Below are 18835 nucleotides of genomic sequence, written 5' to 3'. Positions count from 1 at the left end.
GCTGGATATCATGGCCGGCCTGTACACTGGTACTGTGAGTGCCGTGCAGAGTGGAGGCAGAACCTCGTCTTTTTCCCAGTTGATTCTGGGGTTCGTCAGGGGTGTGTTCTGCTTCTACTCTGTTCAGTGCTTGTATGGACTGGGTGTTGGGCAAGGTTGTGGGGTCCAGCGGCTGTGGGGCATCTGTTGGTGAAGAAAGATTCATAGATCTTGACTTTGCTGACGATGCTGTGATCTTCGCAGAGTCAATGGAGGCTCTGATCGAGGCTCTTGAGGGACTGAGCGAGGAGTCTGAGTGTCTGAGCTTGCGAGTGTCCTGATAAAAACCAACATCCAGGCCTGTAATGACCTCTTGGGCACAGCCGTCAGCAGTGTGTCTGTCTGTGGAGAGAGTGCAGACCTCGTCGAGAGGTTTACTTACCTCGGCAGTGACATTTATGACTCTGGTGACTCTTCCTATGAAGGCAGTAGACGGATTGGGAGAGCATGGGGGGGTCATGAGGTTGCTGAAAAGGGGTGTGTGGCGCTCCCGATATCTTAGCAAAAGGATGAAGGTCCAAGTCTTTAGAGTCCTAGTGCTTCCTGTCTTGCTAGATGGTTGCGAGACATGGACGCTATCCAGTGACCTGAGATGAAGACTGGACTCCTTTGGTGCTGTGTCTCTCCGGAAAATCCTTGGGTACCGCTGGTTGGACTTTGTGTCGAATGAGCGGTTGAGGCACATTACCTGCATTGTGAGTTACGGCACTACAGCCATGTGGCATGTTTCCCTGAGGGTGGTCCAGCTCATAGGATCCTAATTGTTGGGGACCCGAGTGGCTGGACCAGGCCAAGGGGTTGCCCACGTAACAGTGTTGGCTGCGGCAGATAGAGGGTCATTTCTGGAGGGTGGGACTGGACTGCATGTCTGCCTGGGGGGTTGCCAACTGGGATCCAGAGCTGTTTTGTCGTGTGGTGTGTGTGGCAACGTGTTGTACCAGTGAATGCTCCCCAACTTGACTTGACTTAACCTTCTAGACTTACTTTGCTTCTGTCATTGGATGTTGGACTTGTTTGCACTTGAATGACCTTTTAGGCAACTCCTTTGGCTATTTTTTTGCTCTTTTGACACTGTTCCTTGATTTTTTTTCCTACTTTGTGAATAGATCCTTAATTTATAAAATTTGCCATTTTGTTCACAAGCTGGGGGTTTATTGTTATCCTAGGGCTTTTTGCTTTATTATGTATACAATCCCAGCTTGGAAAAAGTTGAGGTGGTATGGAAAATGCAAACACAAACCAAAAGCAGTGATATCAGAATTCCTTTCGACTTTTAAATCATCACAAACAGTATAAGGGAGTTAAATCAAATCAATAATTCAAATAATATTAGTCAACTGCAGACTGTTGCGCCAAGTAAGGTGGCAAATGTTTTATTACAAGATATGCACAATTCACTGGGTGAACATCCCTGGCTAGATTTGGTGTTCATAGATAAAATCTATTTGATTCTTATTGACCTCAGTTTGACAAATGGCAGTTTATATTGGCTTCTAGTACTGAGAAATGAAAGTTCGGATTCCCATCAGCATTTTCAGTAGGATTGATGAAGAAGTATTTCACATCTGACTGTTATTTTACATCATTTACATTTTAATTACCAGAAAAGAGCAGATAACTGCTTGCTGTTCTTATTCGCTGGAAATGGAGACTGGTGTAGTCATGTTTACTCATCAAAAATAAGAGAAACACTTTAGCGCTGTGAACACAGACATACCATGTTTCCACATGTGGGCAGAGAAAGCTGTACAGTCAACCCAAACACAATTATCACAAAAGGTGGATGGTTATTGACCCCTTTGTACATATATTGGGACATGGTGCGATGTGAATAGCGCACACCAAGCTTTAGGAAGCTGCCACGTCGAATGTATGAAGCATCGGACTGACATGGAGGTGCCACTCGTACATACTGTGAAAGTCTCAGGTGCAGGGCTTGATCCTTAGTTGCCTTACAGGGAACATTTGAGTTTGGCTCATTAACACCCCCTAGAGGCCACAACTAATGGTGCCAGACACATGGAGTGTACTTGCTTACCAAGTAAAACTGCTCAGCTTCCACATGCAGGTATTACTTGGGTATTTAATTGAGTGCTGCACTTTGCATGTCAAAGGAATTGGACTTTAAGTGGAAACCAGGCAGGAAACAAAAAGCAGCTGCTGAAAAGTAGAACAACTTGGGACAACAACAATCCCCTTGGGATTAATAAAGTATCTAAGTAGATGACAAGCAAAACTAAGGCAGGTCACTGAAAAACAATCCTTCAACTTGAGAATTCTAAAGAGGTGGTAAGAAGCAAAAATGGTGGGAAGTGTAAATTGTAACCAGTGAGAGCACTGAGTGGGAAATGTGGGCATTTTACAGTTTGGATAAACCTTTTTAGAATAGAAGAATGGACACAAGAGACACACAAGTCCTGTGCCTGATCACAGTCTGTGCTCTCCTTGTTTGCAAAGAGGTTCTTCTCTCACATTCCCAGACTAGATTAACTGGAGATTTCGTGAGTGTTGCTGTCTATGTGAGTGGGCAATGTGAAGAACTGCTCCCCTGTCCAGGGTTGTTTCCAGTTTTGTACCCAGTTCTACTTCAGCCCACCATAAACCAGATGAGTTGTGTGTTATGTTAATAACGATAGCAAAGGGCTTGTTGTTTCCTTCTCGACAGGTATCAGCCCTGCCATCGTGCCAACCAGTCCAGCCACCAGATGGTTTCAAACAAAGACCACTTGGAGTTGGCTGAGAAAGTCATTCCTCTGTGAGCATTTAGCACCGTGTCCTGGTGGGTCTCCTTGCTCTACATTTCAGATTCCTTCCACATTCTGAAGAGCACAGGAGGTTAATTGAGAAATTTGTGTTAGCCCAGCATGTGTCATGTAACCAAATGGCGGCCCATTTACAGATGTTTCCCACCTTGAACCCAGTGCTACTGCTGGAATAGTTTTATGTCTCCTATGGCACTGTATTTAAGAGAGAAAATTCTAGAAATGGTTGATGGATGGATATTTTTCGATGGGCAGACTGTAGCGCAAAAGTGACTTACCTACTCCTTTGTCCTATGTGGGCAAGACTACAAGGGCTGTGAAGCACGGCCACTAATCAGACATTTCACAGAGCTGCAGCACTCCATGTCAGACCTGAAACTTACAGTTCTCTAAGTAGTGCATCCACATCCATGGAGGGAACTTTGACAACATGCCCCTTAAGGAGCAAAGCTTTTTAGATATTATTATCTAAGGAGCCTGGCATCAATTGGTTTAGATGAATCACATGATCTGCAGTGTTTTCTTTAAATTTTATGTTATTTCCACTAGTCTGTTTTTTGGTGTAAGCCATACATGATCTCTTTGCTTGAGCAGCCTCTGATACGTACGTACCTATCATCACACGCAAGCCAGTCGGCTGATCGTCCTCTTTTTTATGTATGTGTATATATACACACATTATATTATATTATATATATATATAACTGCTCAAAAAAAAAATAAAAGGAACACTTTGAAAACACATCAGACCTCAATGGAAAAAAAATCTTGCTGGATATCTCTACTGGTATGGTAAAGTGTTAGGAACGAAAGGATGGCACATTGTTTGATGGAAATGAAAATCATCAACCTACAGAGGGCTGAATTCAAAGACACCCCGAAAATCAAAGTGAAAAAATAATGCGGCAGGTGAGTCCATTTGGCCGAAATTTCACTGCAGCAACTCCAAATCATACTCAGTAGTTTGTATGCCCACCCCCCACCACCACGTGCTTGTATGCATGCCTGACAACGTTGGGGGGTATCCTCCTAATGAGGCAATGGATGATGTCCTGGTGAATTTTCTCCCAGATCTGGACCATGGCATCATTGAGCTCCTGGACAGTCTGAGGTGCAACCTGGCGGCGTTGGATGGACCCAAACAATGTCCCACCCAGAGGTGTTCTATTGCATTGAGGTCAGGCGAGTGTGGGGGCCAGTCAATAGTATCAATTCCTTCATCCTCCAGGAACTGTCTACATACTCTCGCCACATGAGGCTGGGCATTGTTGTGCATCAGGAGGAACCCAGGAGCCACTGCACCAGCATAGGGTCTGACAGTGGGTCCAAGGATTTCATCCCAATACCTAATGGCAGGCAAGGTGCTGTTGTCTAGCCTGTAGAAGTCTGTGCATCCCTCCATGGATATGCCTCCCCAGACCATCACTGACCCACCATCAAACTGGTCATGCTGAACGATGTTACAGGCAGCATAACGTTCTCCACAGCTTCTCGAAGGTGAACCTGCTCTCATCTATGAAAAGCACAGGGCACCAGTGGTGGAGCTGCCAATTCTGGTATTCTATGGCAAATGTCAATTGAACTCCACGGTGCCAGGCAGTGAGCACAGGGCCCACTACAGGATGTTGGGCCCTCAGGCCACCCTCATGAAGTCTGTTTCCGATTGTTTGGTCAGAGACATTCACACCAGCGGCCTGCTGGAGGTCATTTTGTAGGCTCTGGCAGTGCACATCCTGTTCCTCCTTGCCCAAAGGAGCAGATACCGGTGGGACCTGCTGATGGGTTAAGGACCTTCTATGAGGGGCCCTGTCCAGCTCTCCTAGAGTAACTGCCTGTCTTCTGGAATCTCCTCCATGCCCTTGAGACTGTGCTGGGAGACACAGCAAACCTTCAGGCAATGGCAGGCACATATTGATGTGCCTGCCATCCTGGAGAAGTTGGACTACCTGTGCCACCTCTGTAGGGTCCAGGTGTCACTTCATGCTACCAGTGGTGACACTGACCGTAGCCAAATGTAAAACAAGTGAAAAAACAGATGAGGAGGGAAAAATGTCAGTGGGCTCCCTCTACCTGTTTAACCATTCATTCCCGTTTTGGGGGTCGTCTCATTGTTGCCCCTCTAGTTCATTTCATTAACACCAAAGCAGCTGAAACTGATTAACAAGCCCCTCTGCTACTTAACTGACCAGATCGATAGCCCAGAAGTCTCACTGACTTGATGCTATACTCTGATTAAAAAGTGATCCTTTTAATTTTTTTTGAGCAATAAATATATATGTGTACACACACACACACGCACTGTATATGAGAGAACATAACATTGAATCATTCTCTTTTTTGTTTAATGCAATTCTTTCTGTATTGGGTTTTGCTGTACAATTTAAAACTGCTTTACTGCACACCTGGATTAAAAGATCCTTGAACAAAACAGTTCCGAAACGTGTTGGAGATTTTATTCCTGATCCATATACAGCAGCAGACTTCCTCGTTTTCTTACTAGAACTGACATTCTGTTTATGTCCTGGCCTCCTAAGTCTGAACTTGGAGCAGTTTACGTCATCCAAGAGAACACATGGGACCCCGAGATTCAGGTGGAGAACTTCTCTTCTATTTCATAGTCGTTCTCCACAGATGGGGTTACCGTTACTCCGTGTCAGTCAGATGTAGTTGACATTTTCCAGACTTTACGGTTGGTGATGGGCGTCTCAGAACATTTCAGCCCGGGGCACCACTTATATAATCTGCTTGCAGTGATTTGTTGAGTGTGACTGTTAAAGTGAAAAAATCTTATAAATGATGGGAAAAAAAAGAGCATGAATTAAACAAAATTACAGATTACAGAAGATCTTCATAGTGAATGAAATAATCACTACTGTATCACCTTATTTAAAAAAGGTATAACAATAAAGAGTGGGAAGTGGAAAATGAAAATTCAGTGAACAGAAGGTAGTGCCAGTGCTTATGCAAGTTGCTTTCAATAAAGGTGTCTGTCAAGCAAATAAAGGTAAATATTATTTGTATTTTACTTTTCATTTTTGCAGCTTCATTACTGTTCAGGCTGAAAATGATACTGCAAATGCTATTATTTCATTTTTTATTTTTGCAGCATTCTTGCATATAGACTTGAGACACTGTATTTTCATTTTATAATTTTAAAATATTTCGTTTTTGCAGAAAATACCTCCCATAAGACAGTATTGCAAAAAATAAAAAAATTAAATTCTGTAAGTGAAACAGGCCTGCAGTTCCTTCAGTTACCACTGGGTGGCTCTAAATTCTCATTTCCCGGACACTTCACAGCGTTGTCACTGCACTCGTTCAAGGCACACACACCAAAGGACAGTGGGCCGCTATCAGCAGATGACACCAACACAGCGTGCTCTATTTCCACGTGCACCTCTGATTTTGGAGGAGGTCTCTACCTCAGGCTGATCAGTTCATTCACAAGTCTTGAAGCCCAGGATGTCAACCATCCAAATCAGACTAAATGACAAAATGACCCCAGCTTCAGTTAAATCAATAAATGGAAATAGAAATGTCCCACCATACACAGTGTGCATTCTCTGGGGTTTCAAGTAGACCTTCATGATCTCAGCAAAAAGATAAAAATCAGTCATGGATGTCACTTGTGCTGTAATTGCAAGTGAGACACTTTGAACCGTCCTCCCCCTTGATTTGATGTTTTGAGAACACAAGAGAGAGAAGAGGTTGGATGATGTGGAGATAGTGAATCAGGAAGTGCAACGGAGTACCAAAGAGGAAGTAAGGACAGCTATGAAGAGGATGAAAAATGGAAATGCCGTTGGCCCAGATAACATACATGTGGAAGCAAGGAGGTGTTTAGGAGATACGGCAGTGGAGTTTTTAACTAGATTGTTTAATGGAATCTTGGAAAGTGAGAGGATACCTGAGGAGTGGAGAAGTGTACTGGTGCCGATATTTAAGAATAAGGGGGATGTGCACAGCTGTAGTAACTACAGGGGGATAAAATTGATGAGCCACAGCATGAAGTTATGGGAAAGAGTAGTGGAAGCTCGGTTAAGAAGTGAGGTGATGATTAGTGAGCAGCAGTGTGGTTTCATGCCAAGAAAGAGCACCACAGATGCAATGTTTGCTCTGAGGATGTTGATGGAGAAGTTTAGAGAAGGCCAGAAGGAGCTGCATTGCGTCTTTGTGGACCTGGAGAAAGCATATGACAAGGTGACTGAGAGGAGCTGTGGTATTGGATGAGGAAGTCGGGAGTGGCAGAGAAGTACGTAAGAGTTGTACAGGATATGTACGAGGGAAGTGTGACTGTGGTGAGGTCTACGGTAGGACTGATGGAGGTGGGATTACGTCAGGGATCGGCTCTGAGCCCTTTCTTATTTGCAATGGTGATGGACAGGTTGACAGACGAGATTAGACAGGAGTCGCTGTGGACTAGAGCTGGCGAAGGTGGATGTTAAATCAACAGTACAGAGTAATGGAGAGTGTGGAAGAGAAGTGAAAAAGAGTGCAGGCAGAGTGGAATGGATGGAGAAGAGTGTCAGGAGTGATTTGTGACAGACGGGTATCAGCAAGAGTGAAAGGGAAGATCTACAGGACGGTAGTGAGACCAGCTATGTTATATGGGTTGGAGACGGTGGCACTGACCAGAAAGTAGGAGACAGAGCTGGAGGTGGCAGAGTTAAAGATGCTAAGATTTACATTGGGTGTGACGAGGATGGACAGGATCAGAAATGAGGACATTAGAGGGTCAGCTCAAGTGGGATGGTTGGGAGACAAAGTCAGAGAGGCGAGATTGCGTTGGTTTGGACATGTGCAGAGGAGAGATGCTGGGTATATTGGGAGAAGGATGTTAAGGATAGAGCTGCCAGGCGAGAGGAAGGCCTAAGAGAAGGTTTATGGATGTGGTGATAGGGGACATGCAGGTGATGGGTGAAACAGAACAAGATGTAGAGGACAGAAAGATATGGAAGAAGATGATCCGCTGTGGCAACCCCTACCGGGAGCAGCTGAAAGAAGAAGAAGATAGTGATAAACTGTCTTTTTGGATGACCTTTGGGGTTCACAGCATAGTTTTAGCCATTGTACAGCACCCCTGGATTAATTTTCAGCTTTCTCATTCCATAGCAGAGCACTCGTTTTATTTTTCTTTTTAAACATCCGGTCCCTAAGCCCATTTAAAGCACTCTAACAGACATTCTACATTACATTTCAAACCATGTCCGTAACATTCAAAATCTTCACGTCAGACGTTCTGGCGATTTTACTGTTCACGTAACACTCTTGTGACAACAAAACTGATGTCTCCTTCAAGGTCATCTCTGAAATAAAAAAGTGTGGATGAAGGATTTGGACATTCGGGTTACAAGGATAGAGACGACTAGAAAAACATGGCTTAAGGCAGGAGGAACAGATGGAGGGGCACAAGACTACCTGTATGATGGTATCCCACACTACCTTCCGCCAAGAAGGAAAATAAAGCGGGAGATAGAAAAAGTGAACTTTTATTGAGAGCAGCATGTATAAAAATGAGGGCAACAAGGCCCACTTGCACAAGCAGGTTAAAAAATCAGGACCAGAATAAAACAAAACATAAAAACAAAACGATAAAGCAAGAAACCCAGAAGAAATAAACTGCTACTTGTTTTGGGTTTTCTTTATATACACTGTTAAAAAAACCAAAAAAACAACCTAAAAACATATATATATATTTATATATAAAGTGTTGTAAAAATGATAAAAAACCACTTTAAAATTCCTAAGATACTGGAAATATTTTGCCAAAATTCCTTCATACATCAGGCACTTGAGTCGCAATGTAAGGTGACCTAACCTCAAGCCAGCCCCCCCGCCCTCTTCTGGAAGAAAAAAAAAAAAAAAAAAAAAAGCTGGATATAAAGTTATTTGTTGTACTTTGATATGTATTATTAAAAATACCTAAACATACAACAATTAAAAAAGAAAAACAAACAGTACCACTCTGGCAATACAAAACATAAAAAACACAAAAGAGAACCCTTTTAATAAATAGACAGGTTCCTGCATATCCTTCTAAAATATAAAAATGCTTAGCGCCGAGTCTCTACAGTATATACATACATACCACCAGGCCAGATGAGCCGCAAAGATCCCACCACTTCTGCAGAAAGGCCTGGAAAAGTCAGCTAACCTTTTCCATAACTAGAGACGTCGGAAATATTTTATTGTAAATGAATTTGCCAGTTTCTGAATTTCCACAATAGGGGAAAAAAAAGTACATCTTGAAGAGGAACGTGGAAAGGCGCTACCAAAACACACATTTGTCATCAAGGGAATGAAACGCAGGCGTCTCTGACACTTTTCTATCGACAAGCTGGCACCTTCCTTTTCTTAAAATCTATTTTAGTATTTTTTTTTTTTTTCACGAAGAGAATGTTTGGCTCCACAAGAAGAAATTCCACCCCTACCTTTCAAGCAATGCTGTGGTTATTACCACAAAATTTGTGCTTCGGTATTGTACCATAACAAACCGCCAGCAACACATTAGTGTCTTTGTCCTTCCTGTGTGCAAGCAAAATAATTGTTCTTTTGAAATTGTCAGAATCCCAGTATAAGCTGGTGGTTTCAAGGAAATGGAAGACCCCGTACTGGGAACTTAGCAGAGGTAGTCATGTCCGCGTTTCAGAATGCATCCTCTTACTTAAATTTCTTTTATCAAGGCCTTTTAGAGAGCGGAGGTTAAGGCAGACGATGATCTCCGATCTGAACGTATCACAGTCTTTCAGGTCTGGTTGTTCCAGGTGGGCCCTTTGTAACACAACATTTCTGTATTTAAACACTTTTCTGTTTTGTATTGTTTAGCTTAAAACTCTTCTTTCCCAAGGTCTGCACTTGACTCCGTCCACCATCGCTGCAGCTGCTCCATTTCAAACTTTGCTGTCTGCAGGGATGTCACCAAGCATGTTGGCAATTTCACTGAAGGAAGGGCGATCCTTGGGACTTGTGGACCAGCATCGTGCCATCAACTTGTACAGCTTGGAAGGGCAGCCCTCCGGTGCGGGCAGCTTCAGCTTCCCACCCTGTAGACCTGCGAAAGACAAGCAACACAAGGATCTAGAGGGGGTGTAAAATGAACAAAGGCAACAATCTGATCATTAAACATTAAAAAAAACAAAGGACCCTTACACTAAATGTGGTGGAGCTGTACAATGTATCCTTTGTTGATTCTGTTAAACCTCATTTGATTCAGTACATTTAATGATTTTCTTTGACCCGACTTAGCATTACAGTAATCCCTCGCTATATCACGCTTCGCCTTTCGCGGCTTCACTTTATCGCGGATTTTATATGTAAGCATATTTAAATATATATCGCAGATTTTTTGCTGGTTCGCGGATTTCTGAGGACAATGGGTCTTTTAATTTCTGGTACATGCTTCCTCAGTTGGTTTGCCCAGTTGATGTCATACAAGGGACGCTACTGGCAGATGGCTGAGAAGCTACCCAACTTACTTCTCTCTCTCTCTCTCTCTCTCTCTCTTGCGCTGACTTTCTCTGATCCTGACGTAGGGGGTGTGAGCAGGGGGGCTGTTCGCACACCTAGACGATACGGACGCTCGTCTAAAAATGCTGAAAGATTATCTTCACGTTGCTACCTTCTGTGCAGCTGATTAGTGAAGCGACATGCTGCACGGTGCTTCGCATACTTAAAAGCTCAAAGGGCACGTATTGATTTTTTTATCTGTCTCTCTCTCTCTGCTCCTGACGGAGGGGGTGTGAGCTGCCACCTTCAACAGCTTTGTACCGGCGGTGCTTCGCATACTTAAAAGCCAAACAGCCATATTGATTTGTTTGCTTTTCTCTATCTCTCTGACAGTCACTGCTCCTGACACGCACTCCTTTGAAGAGGAAGATATGTTTGCATTCGTTTAATTGTGAGACGGAACTGTCATCTCTGTCTTGTCATGGAGCACAGTTTAAACTTTTGAAAAAGAGACAAATGTTTGTTTGCAGTGTTTGAATAACGTTCCTGTCTCTCTACAACCTCCTGTGTTTCTGCGCAAATCTGTGACCCAAGCATGACAATATAAAAATAAGCATATAAACATATGGTTTCTACTTCGCGGATTTTCTTATTTCGCGGGTGGCTCTGGAACGCAACCCCCGCGATGGAGGAGGGATTACTGTATGTTTACCCCAGAAAAATGAGCCAAAAACGTTAAACGAACGTGTAAGAGAAATGAATGACAATCTAATGTCCACCACTGTACTGATGCAGATTTAGTACGCACTGTGTGTGACATGTTTTGAGACGGTCATCACTGCACAGCCCGACATTGCCATCGGGACAGTACAAGTGGGTATCTATGTGCTCTTTTCTTAGTGCATTTCTCCTGTTGCTTGCACCTGAGAGGGTAGAACGTCAGTGTCTGATCTGCACATGTGACATGCCCCTTGGTGTTATTGTAGGCTACTGCAGCACAAGGTTTAGTGACTTCCACATTTCCCCTGACACTGCAGCATTGTGAAGATTGCATCTCTTTCTGGTCTGTCTACTTGTTCACAATCATTTTTGCCACTCAGTTACTGATGGCGTATGCATTCGTGTCACTGTCCGTGTCACTCTCTGATGGCCAATTCACACTGTGACTTGATTCAACTAGTGGCTCAGATTCAGTTTGTTCAAAAACTGGCTTTACAGCTTCTCATTTACATGCCACTGCACAAAAGACTCCACCCCATCATGAATATTGATGAGTTGCAAAACACAAAAATGATCACGATGTTTTAGCAGCACAATCTTATTTTCTCTACTTGATGGCAGCCAAATTCAGTCTCAAGCTCTGTTTGGGCTTAAATTTTGTTAATTGGATCATAACAAATTATCCCGGAAGACATTTGGAGTTAACAAATTTTTACAAAGAATTCTGAGCCCAACAGACACTTGGGGTTAATGCCAAAGATGTTAAAAGCTCAATTGTTGAGAAACCCATGAAAAAGTTCAAATGTATTATCTCTCTATTATAAAAGGAAATCCTGGGACGAGACTTTCTCGGAGATAATTTCAGGTCCTGTGAAATTTTGCCAAGTCCCGCCCTCCTCTCAAATATTTACCACCACGCCCACAGTCCAATCACTTCTCATTCGTGTGAATGCCATCGTCAGACACAGTTCCTGCGCTCGCAGCTCCAAGGGGGGTCGGAAATAAAAGACAAAGAGTAAAAGACAAAGGAGAACGTCATAAAGACGTTCAAAAACATGCAGCGCAGGTTAGAGATTATGAAAGTACTACAATTCGAAAGTCTCCAAAAACTGATAGTAAAGATCGCATTAGCGCAAACAAACGGAAATTATTACTCAATGAAATAACAGAACAGCAAAAAAAGATTGAATATATGGACATGGGTGATATGACAGAAGTATGTAGATATTGTTTGGCGTTCAACTTTAAGTCAGAGACTTGTAGATCGTCTAATTCGTGTCGCCATCAGGGAAAAGTAGTGTTTCTTCCCTAAGAAAAGGCCTATTCACGAGAATTAAAAGTTTTGTTGTTTGGTGAAAATGAAATCGACATACGAGAACAGCAGAGACATGAAGTGGCCGGTGCATAGCAGAGGCTGGGGGGTTGGCAAGCAAAGCCCCCTAGTTTACAAAAAAGAAAAGCACTAAGAGCATGTTGGGTGCTCTTGACACTAATCAGTCTCAGGCCCCACAGCACTGGCCGCTGACCAAACAACCTGCCACATGCAGTTCAACGGGACACGTGAATGATCTGCTTTAAGAGTGAATAATGTCATGCAGCTCCTGGTGGTCCTTTCTGAAGTCATGTCTTGAACCCTTAACTTTGGAAAGATGGCTATGAAACACTTAATGGCAACTTCTTCCAGGTGTTCTGGACTTCTCTTACCATCCAAAAGATGTTTAGTTTGGTGGATTTGTGATGCAAAATTGGCCCCCTTATGTCTGTGTGTTCACCCTCCGATGGGTTGCCGCCCTGTCTAAGGATTGTGTCTCCCTTGCGTTCCAGTGCTTGCTGGGATTGGCACCAGCTTCCCCAAGACACTCCCCTTAATATGCGAGTAGATGGGTAGAACAGAACCAAACTGCCCTCTAGTGGAAGAACTAAACAGAGCAGAGCAAAGCAAATTCAAAATGCAGACTGCGGTCATTAAAGTGTGCACAAACATCATACAGTAGTAAAATTATAGAAATACTGGAATAAAAGCTCCAGATTTCTACAGTTATTGACCTGATATTGTCTACAGTTTGTGTGAGCCTGTGTGGAAATGTGTATATGAAACATAGCATCATTATCAAAGTTTATTAATAATATCAACACAATCTGCTGGCACCTTTGTATAAATAAGCACAAAACAACATAAAATACGGACGACAAAGAGAACAGCCGGGCAAAAAGGTTACCAGCAGAGGCTCCTAGAGAAGACCACGCTGGAGGCAACTGAACGATTCTGATGAGAGACTGCTGCAGCAGGTGGGTTTGCGGAATTTTGGTGTATCCCCTTGGAAGTGACTGACACTGGAGGTTTAGCCATTTTGAGATTTAAATTAAAATATACAGAAAACTAAGTAGTATGATAAACACTGAAGTACAAACTGCTCACTGCAAACGTGCGAAGAAAGGAAACAAAGACAACGAAGAAAGGAGTCGGTCCAAAGTGATGTAAACACACACACTTGGGTCCTTCTTACTAAAGACAAAGATGGAGCGAGCAACATCAGATGGCGGATCCAATTCAAGATGAAGTGAAACGAGAGACAGAGGTAGACGACTGTCAGTGGAGTAGAAGGACTTCAAACAGACCACATTCACTTTGGTTTCCTCTTACTCGTGGCCGCTGTACGTCCTTAGGTGTGTTCACGTCTCAAACACGTTGTTTACAGAAGTATCTTAGTCTTTTGAACTGAATATAAATGTTTGACTTTTTGATTCAAAATGTTACATTTTACAAATCAAGTGTAAATCTTAACTTTTTAAATTATTAATTTACTCAATCTCCTAGTAATTTACAGTGGTTTTTAAGTTGTAAAAGTATAATGGCAGCCTCCATTCAGAATGTTAGGGGTGACAGCCTCTGAAACTTGAGAGAAGAGGACACGAGAGACGGAGTTACCTTTCTGTTTGACTGGGCAGCCATTCAGATGTGGACGTCACTGGCTAACTGAAGGTTTGAGGTGTAAGAGAGACCTTGGACAACTACTGTGATTTCTAGCTTGATGTTCCTGTAACTAAAATTGGGCTGTTGTGGACCCCAGAACTGATTTGAGGGCACAGGCAGGAGTGAACCTTGGGTGGAATATACAGCTACATCACAAGCAGCGGTCCCGTGAGCATGGAGCCAACAGATAAGTTGTGGCAGGTGTCTGACGTAAAGGTCCAGAGGAGAAAGGGACAGAGATGGCAGGTGAAAGGGAATCCAGGAGTGTATATTGGTGGGTAGGTGGGGTGACAGACAGGGAGGGTGGGGGGGGGGGTGGGGGTGGGCCCACCCACCAGGGTGGCTTTACTTGCACTACTTTAACCTTCCTTGCATTATTTCCTGAAAAATAACCATCTTGTGTGTAAAAGCCTGTCATACTTGTCATTTCCCTGTGTTCATAGATGCTACAAGTGCACCCCCTAGTGATCACAATAGGAACAAAAGCGAAACAAACAGCCGTGTTCATTTTTCATTAAGTGAATAAAAGCCACTGTTTGGCCCTTATGAAGAAACCACAGTGCTGCTCAGAGAGATCATCTGAATTTGCAGTATTACTATCACACTGCCATGTCTCAAAACTGTGCACACATCTAAATGGCGCTTATTATTTTTAAGACAGGCTAGCGGAGGGGTGGCTCTGAGGCTAAGGATTTTACGCTGGCAATCAGAAGGTTGCTGGTTCAAATCCTGTAAACGCCATAAGTGACTCTACTTCGTTAGGCCTTTGAGCAAAGCCCTTGCGCCACCACCATCTACCCAAAGCACCATGATGTTCCAACAATGATGGATGGATTAAAAGCCAGAAGTCTGTATGACCATCAGCATCAAGTGACTCCGTGAGAACCCTAACTACAAAGAGGACTATTTCATTTATGTTAGGTAGAATGCCCAAAGGGGACTGGGTGGTCTCGTGGCCTGGAACTCCTGCAGATTTTATTTTTTCTCTCCAGCTTTCTGGAGTTTTGTTTTGTTTTTTCTGGCCATCGGACCTTACTCCTTTCTATGTTAACTAATGTTGTCTTATTTTAATTTGTTATTTTGTCTTTTATTTTTCTTTTCTTCATTATGTAAAGCACTTTGAGCTACTTTTTGTATGAAAATGTGCTATATAAATAAATGTTGTTGTTGTCGTTAACCTGCCATTGCTCCGTTGAGGGTATGACGTTAATTTGTATCCAGCCCTGCATGCAGGCCCTCCAACCTGCAGGGAAAAACACGGGGGCAGAATTGGCAGTCCAGCCACCATAAAAAAAACCTCAACACTGTCCCAGTCCATCTGAACTTGTGTGGTGCCGAGGTGTCACCCGTCTGTCTAATGGCTGCACTCGGGTCCTAATCTGGGATCCTGAGTTGGTTTGTCATGTGGTGGGCGCGGCAATGCCCTGTATCAGCGCCTGCTCCTAACCTCTAGCTGTGAGGGTGATAATTAACAGTAATGATGCATACACACCTGCCAGCACTTCGTCATCCGTCTGCTTAGTGTAGGGCAGCTCTCCATGAGTGAAGACTTCCCACATAAGGACACCAAATGACCAAACATCTGACTTTGTCGAGAAATCATCTTCAAATATAGATTCAGCCGGGAGCCAGCGAAGAGGGATCCAGGCTTGATGAAAATGATAATACTCACTGGACAGAAAGAAAAGGAAACACACGCTTTAAAACAAAGAATGGTGCCGACAGCAAAACCAAACCGTGTGTGATGGGGGCATTGGGTTTTCAAGGTACCCTTCAAAGAACTCAAACACAAATGGCCGCCATCAGTCTGCAGATACCTCCGCACTCTTGATGGCCAAAATTTGAAGTGACCCCATTTGGACACATGAGCACTGCACGAAATCGTAAAACCCTCCCGTCTGGGTTTTTAAGTTTCATTTATCCATTTTGCACACTCAGTACCTCATTTCAGTCGTGAATCTTGTCTGTCCATCTGCCAATCATACAAAAATGGCTGAATCGATTTTCATGGAACTTTCCGTGTAGGTTGCCATTAGTAAGACTTAAAATGTAAACGATATAGCATTTCAAAAATGTCATCATGGGGGCAACCGAAAAACTGTGCATTGCCCCAAGCCGATCATGATGAAAATTTCCAAAAAGCTGATCCACCTTATAATCCGGGCTACACGCCATTTCAAAATGTTAAGCAGAAGGGGGGCTGCAACTCGTTTGGGGGTTGAGGGTGGATAAGGCAAAAATGTCGCACTCCAAAACAGCCGAGTCAAAGTTCACTCCATTTTGCACGCGTATTAGTATTTCTACAATTCAAAATACCGACGTCAAAGTCTTTCAAAAGTTCCATCGAGAAATGGGGTTGTAATTGGATGGGTGGGTGGCAAAGCCAAAACTGCGTTCTAATGGCAAAGGTTCAGCTGATGATAGTGAATCTGCCATACGGTTTAGGATTGGCCTTCTTTACAGTGAAGGCAGCAGTACACGTCAGAGTTTCAATGGGAACAACAGGGGGGCCAATAAAATAAAACAAAAAGGTGAGCATCACTCAAAAACGGCTAAGTCTGCGCTCAGAAAATTTTGTAATTGCATAGGTGGATTGGCGATTCTAAATCGGCCCTAGTGTGTGCTTGGTGTGTTTGTGTGTGTCCTGCGTTGGGTTGGCACCCTGCCCAGGTTTGGTTCCTGCCTTGTGCCCTGTGTTGGCTGGGATTGGCTCCAGCAGACCCCCCGTGACCCTGTGTTCGGATTCAGCGGGTTGGAAAATGGATGGATGGATGGATTAATTGTTCATGCATTTTAAAATATGGGCTTTGTCGAGTGTCCAGCATTTCACTGGGGAGTTGTAATGAGAGGGCAAATACCACAAAAACCAAAAGAGCCGAGTGGATGTTCACGAAGTTTCTGCATGTATGTTACAGTTAATGCCAACTTTGAATACCAAGTTTATGGAGTTTCAAAAGTTTCATCATGAATTGGGATTCAGTACACATCACCACAGCTGGCAGTTTATCTGGCTGACATGTCTGTGATTTTATTATTTATACATGTGATTAAACGTCTATTCGTGAAACCAGGAAATAAAAGAAGCAGCGTTCACGGTTCAGACCCATGAAAGAAATTCTGAGCTCGTGAGAAGTAGTGGAGATGACAGAAGACAAAAGGGTCAGCATTTTAAAAAACACAAAACATTTGCTTTCTTACCTTAACTAAATATTCAAACATACCCAGGGAACGGCAGCTCCTTTGGCTCGTTCGTTATAAACACATTTCAATTCAGTCTAATGACCTCATCACTCTGGTCAAGTATATAAACGTGTTACACTGGTGTCTGTTTAACAACACCTCCTTGATATTTACCTGTTGTAGACATCTTTACTGAGGCTCAGAGCAGATACCTTGACTTGCCTCTGTGCACTTATGAGACAATTTCGAGCTGCTAGATCTTTGTGCAGAAAACGATGGTTGGAGAGGTGCTCCATCCCCATGGCCACCTGTGCACATACAGATACCTAGAAAATACATGAAGAGAGAAAAAGGTGAAGTGGAATACTTTATAGCAGGGGTCTCCAACCATTTTTTTCCCCCCTGAGAGCTACTTTTACAAAATGAAAATGGCCGAGAGCTGCTCATGTTTTCTAACGTTTGTTCTCATAGCTGATTTCAACCCAAACAAACTGAAGAAGCTCGTTTTGCCTGAACATTTACAAAATGTTGGTGTCCACAACTCACATTTTGCATTAAAACATCACAAAAAATATTGAGTTCCCCTGCAAGTGCATTTTGTGTGTCTGTATGCATTTTCTAGTGTATCTCACACTATTGGATTAAAACATGAATGCTGTCAAAACAAAACAATGCAATTCCAAATACACAGATGTGACTTATTCCTTTGTCATTTTGTCACATGTCACTGTGTCACTTTATTCACAGGTCCAGTCGCATGTGTGATGTGTTGTTTAGTTCATCAGATGACTGGCACTGAGGTGTCTGGTGGAGTGGAGCCACTGAGGTTCACTCTTATGGAGTCCTTTAATGTTTGTCTGTCAGTCTTGGTCTGAACTTTCATTTCATGACATTCATGTCAGACTCACAGAGGTATGGAGACCCAAACAAAGCAGACATTTTCAGAGTTGCTTGGTGAAGATTCTTCTAGCTATCTGGCTCTACTAAGCTCCAGAAGTGCTGAAAATGCTGCTGAGACTTTAACTGCACATTATTTTGAAGGTTTACTAATCTATAAAATCCAATGTCCCTCTGTCTGTCTGTATGCTGTCCGCTTTAAACGAGAGAACTGCTTAACGGATTTAGATCGGGTTTTTTTTTTCTATAATTTGCTTAAACACTTCGCTATGTATCAGAGTTCGCTTGCATTACCGATTTATTTGCGCGAATCCCAGAGACACACAACGGATCGAGGAGAGGGGCCTTCCTCACTTACTCACCAGCTTCAGGTTCCTTAACTCTGCTTGGCTAGCAAACAAGAGAACAACTGAATTCAACTTTGTTTGATATTTAAAATAAAGTGTTACTTAGGTCTTGATGAGTTTGAGTCCGGATATTCTCGAAAGTGTCTGCCACATTGAAAAGACAGATTGCAAATCAGACTGTGGATCGTGATTTTGTGTTAAAAGGACTGTGATATGATTTTTTGGAAAGATCGCCCACCCCTAAATTGACTGATCAAGTTTTCAAATTTATGGAGGATTCATTAACCCTTTGGTGAGCTACTTGGAAAGGGTTAACTCGCGAGCGAGGTGTTGGAGACCTCTTCTTTATAGGAAGGGCAGAAAGATGAAACTTGCTCTGTCGTAATAAACAGAGCACTTCCTCAGTTCTACGTCCATAATGGTGCCTGATATAATCTAAGAAACTAGTTATGATGATGCACAGGGGTAAA

The 18835-nt window shown here is 43.1% G+C and overlaps 1 protein-coding gene across 1 annotated transcript in view; it reads right to left on the bottom strand.

Annotated features, from left to right (window-relative positions):
- Nucleotides 1-8277: 8277 nt before the first annotated feature.
- The window catches only part of ptk7b (protein tyrosine kinase 7b), a 226005-nt gene continuing 215447 nt past the window's right edge, over nt 8278-18835 (bottom strand). Inside the window, exons 18-20 of the mRNA XM_028820158.2 lie at nt 17296-17447; nt 15434-15612; nt 8278-9852 (exon numbers count right to left, since the gene is read on the bottom strand). Of these exons, the coding sequence (XP_028675991.1) occupies nt 9692-9852; nt 15434-15612; nt 17296-17447 (492 nt within the window). The 3' untranslated portion in view covers nt 8278-9691. The remainder of the gene's footprint in view (nt 9853-15433; nt 15613-17295; nt 17448-18835) is intronic.

Source organism: Erpetoichthys calabaricus, chromosome 15 (genome assembly GCF_900747795.2).
Source record: "Erpetoichthys calabaricus chromosome 15, fErpCal1.3, whole genome shotgun sequence".
NCBI lineage: Eukaryota > Metazoa > Chordata > Cladistia > Polypteriformes > Polypteridae > Erpetoichthys > Erpetoichthys calabaricus.
The sequence above is the reverse complement of the archived record's forward strand: the minus strand, read 5'-3'. Positions and strand labels throughout refer to the sequence as shown.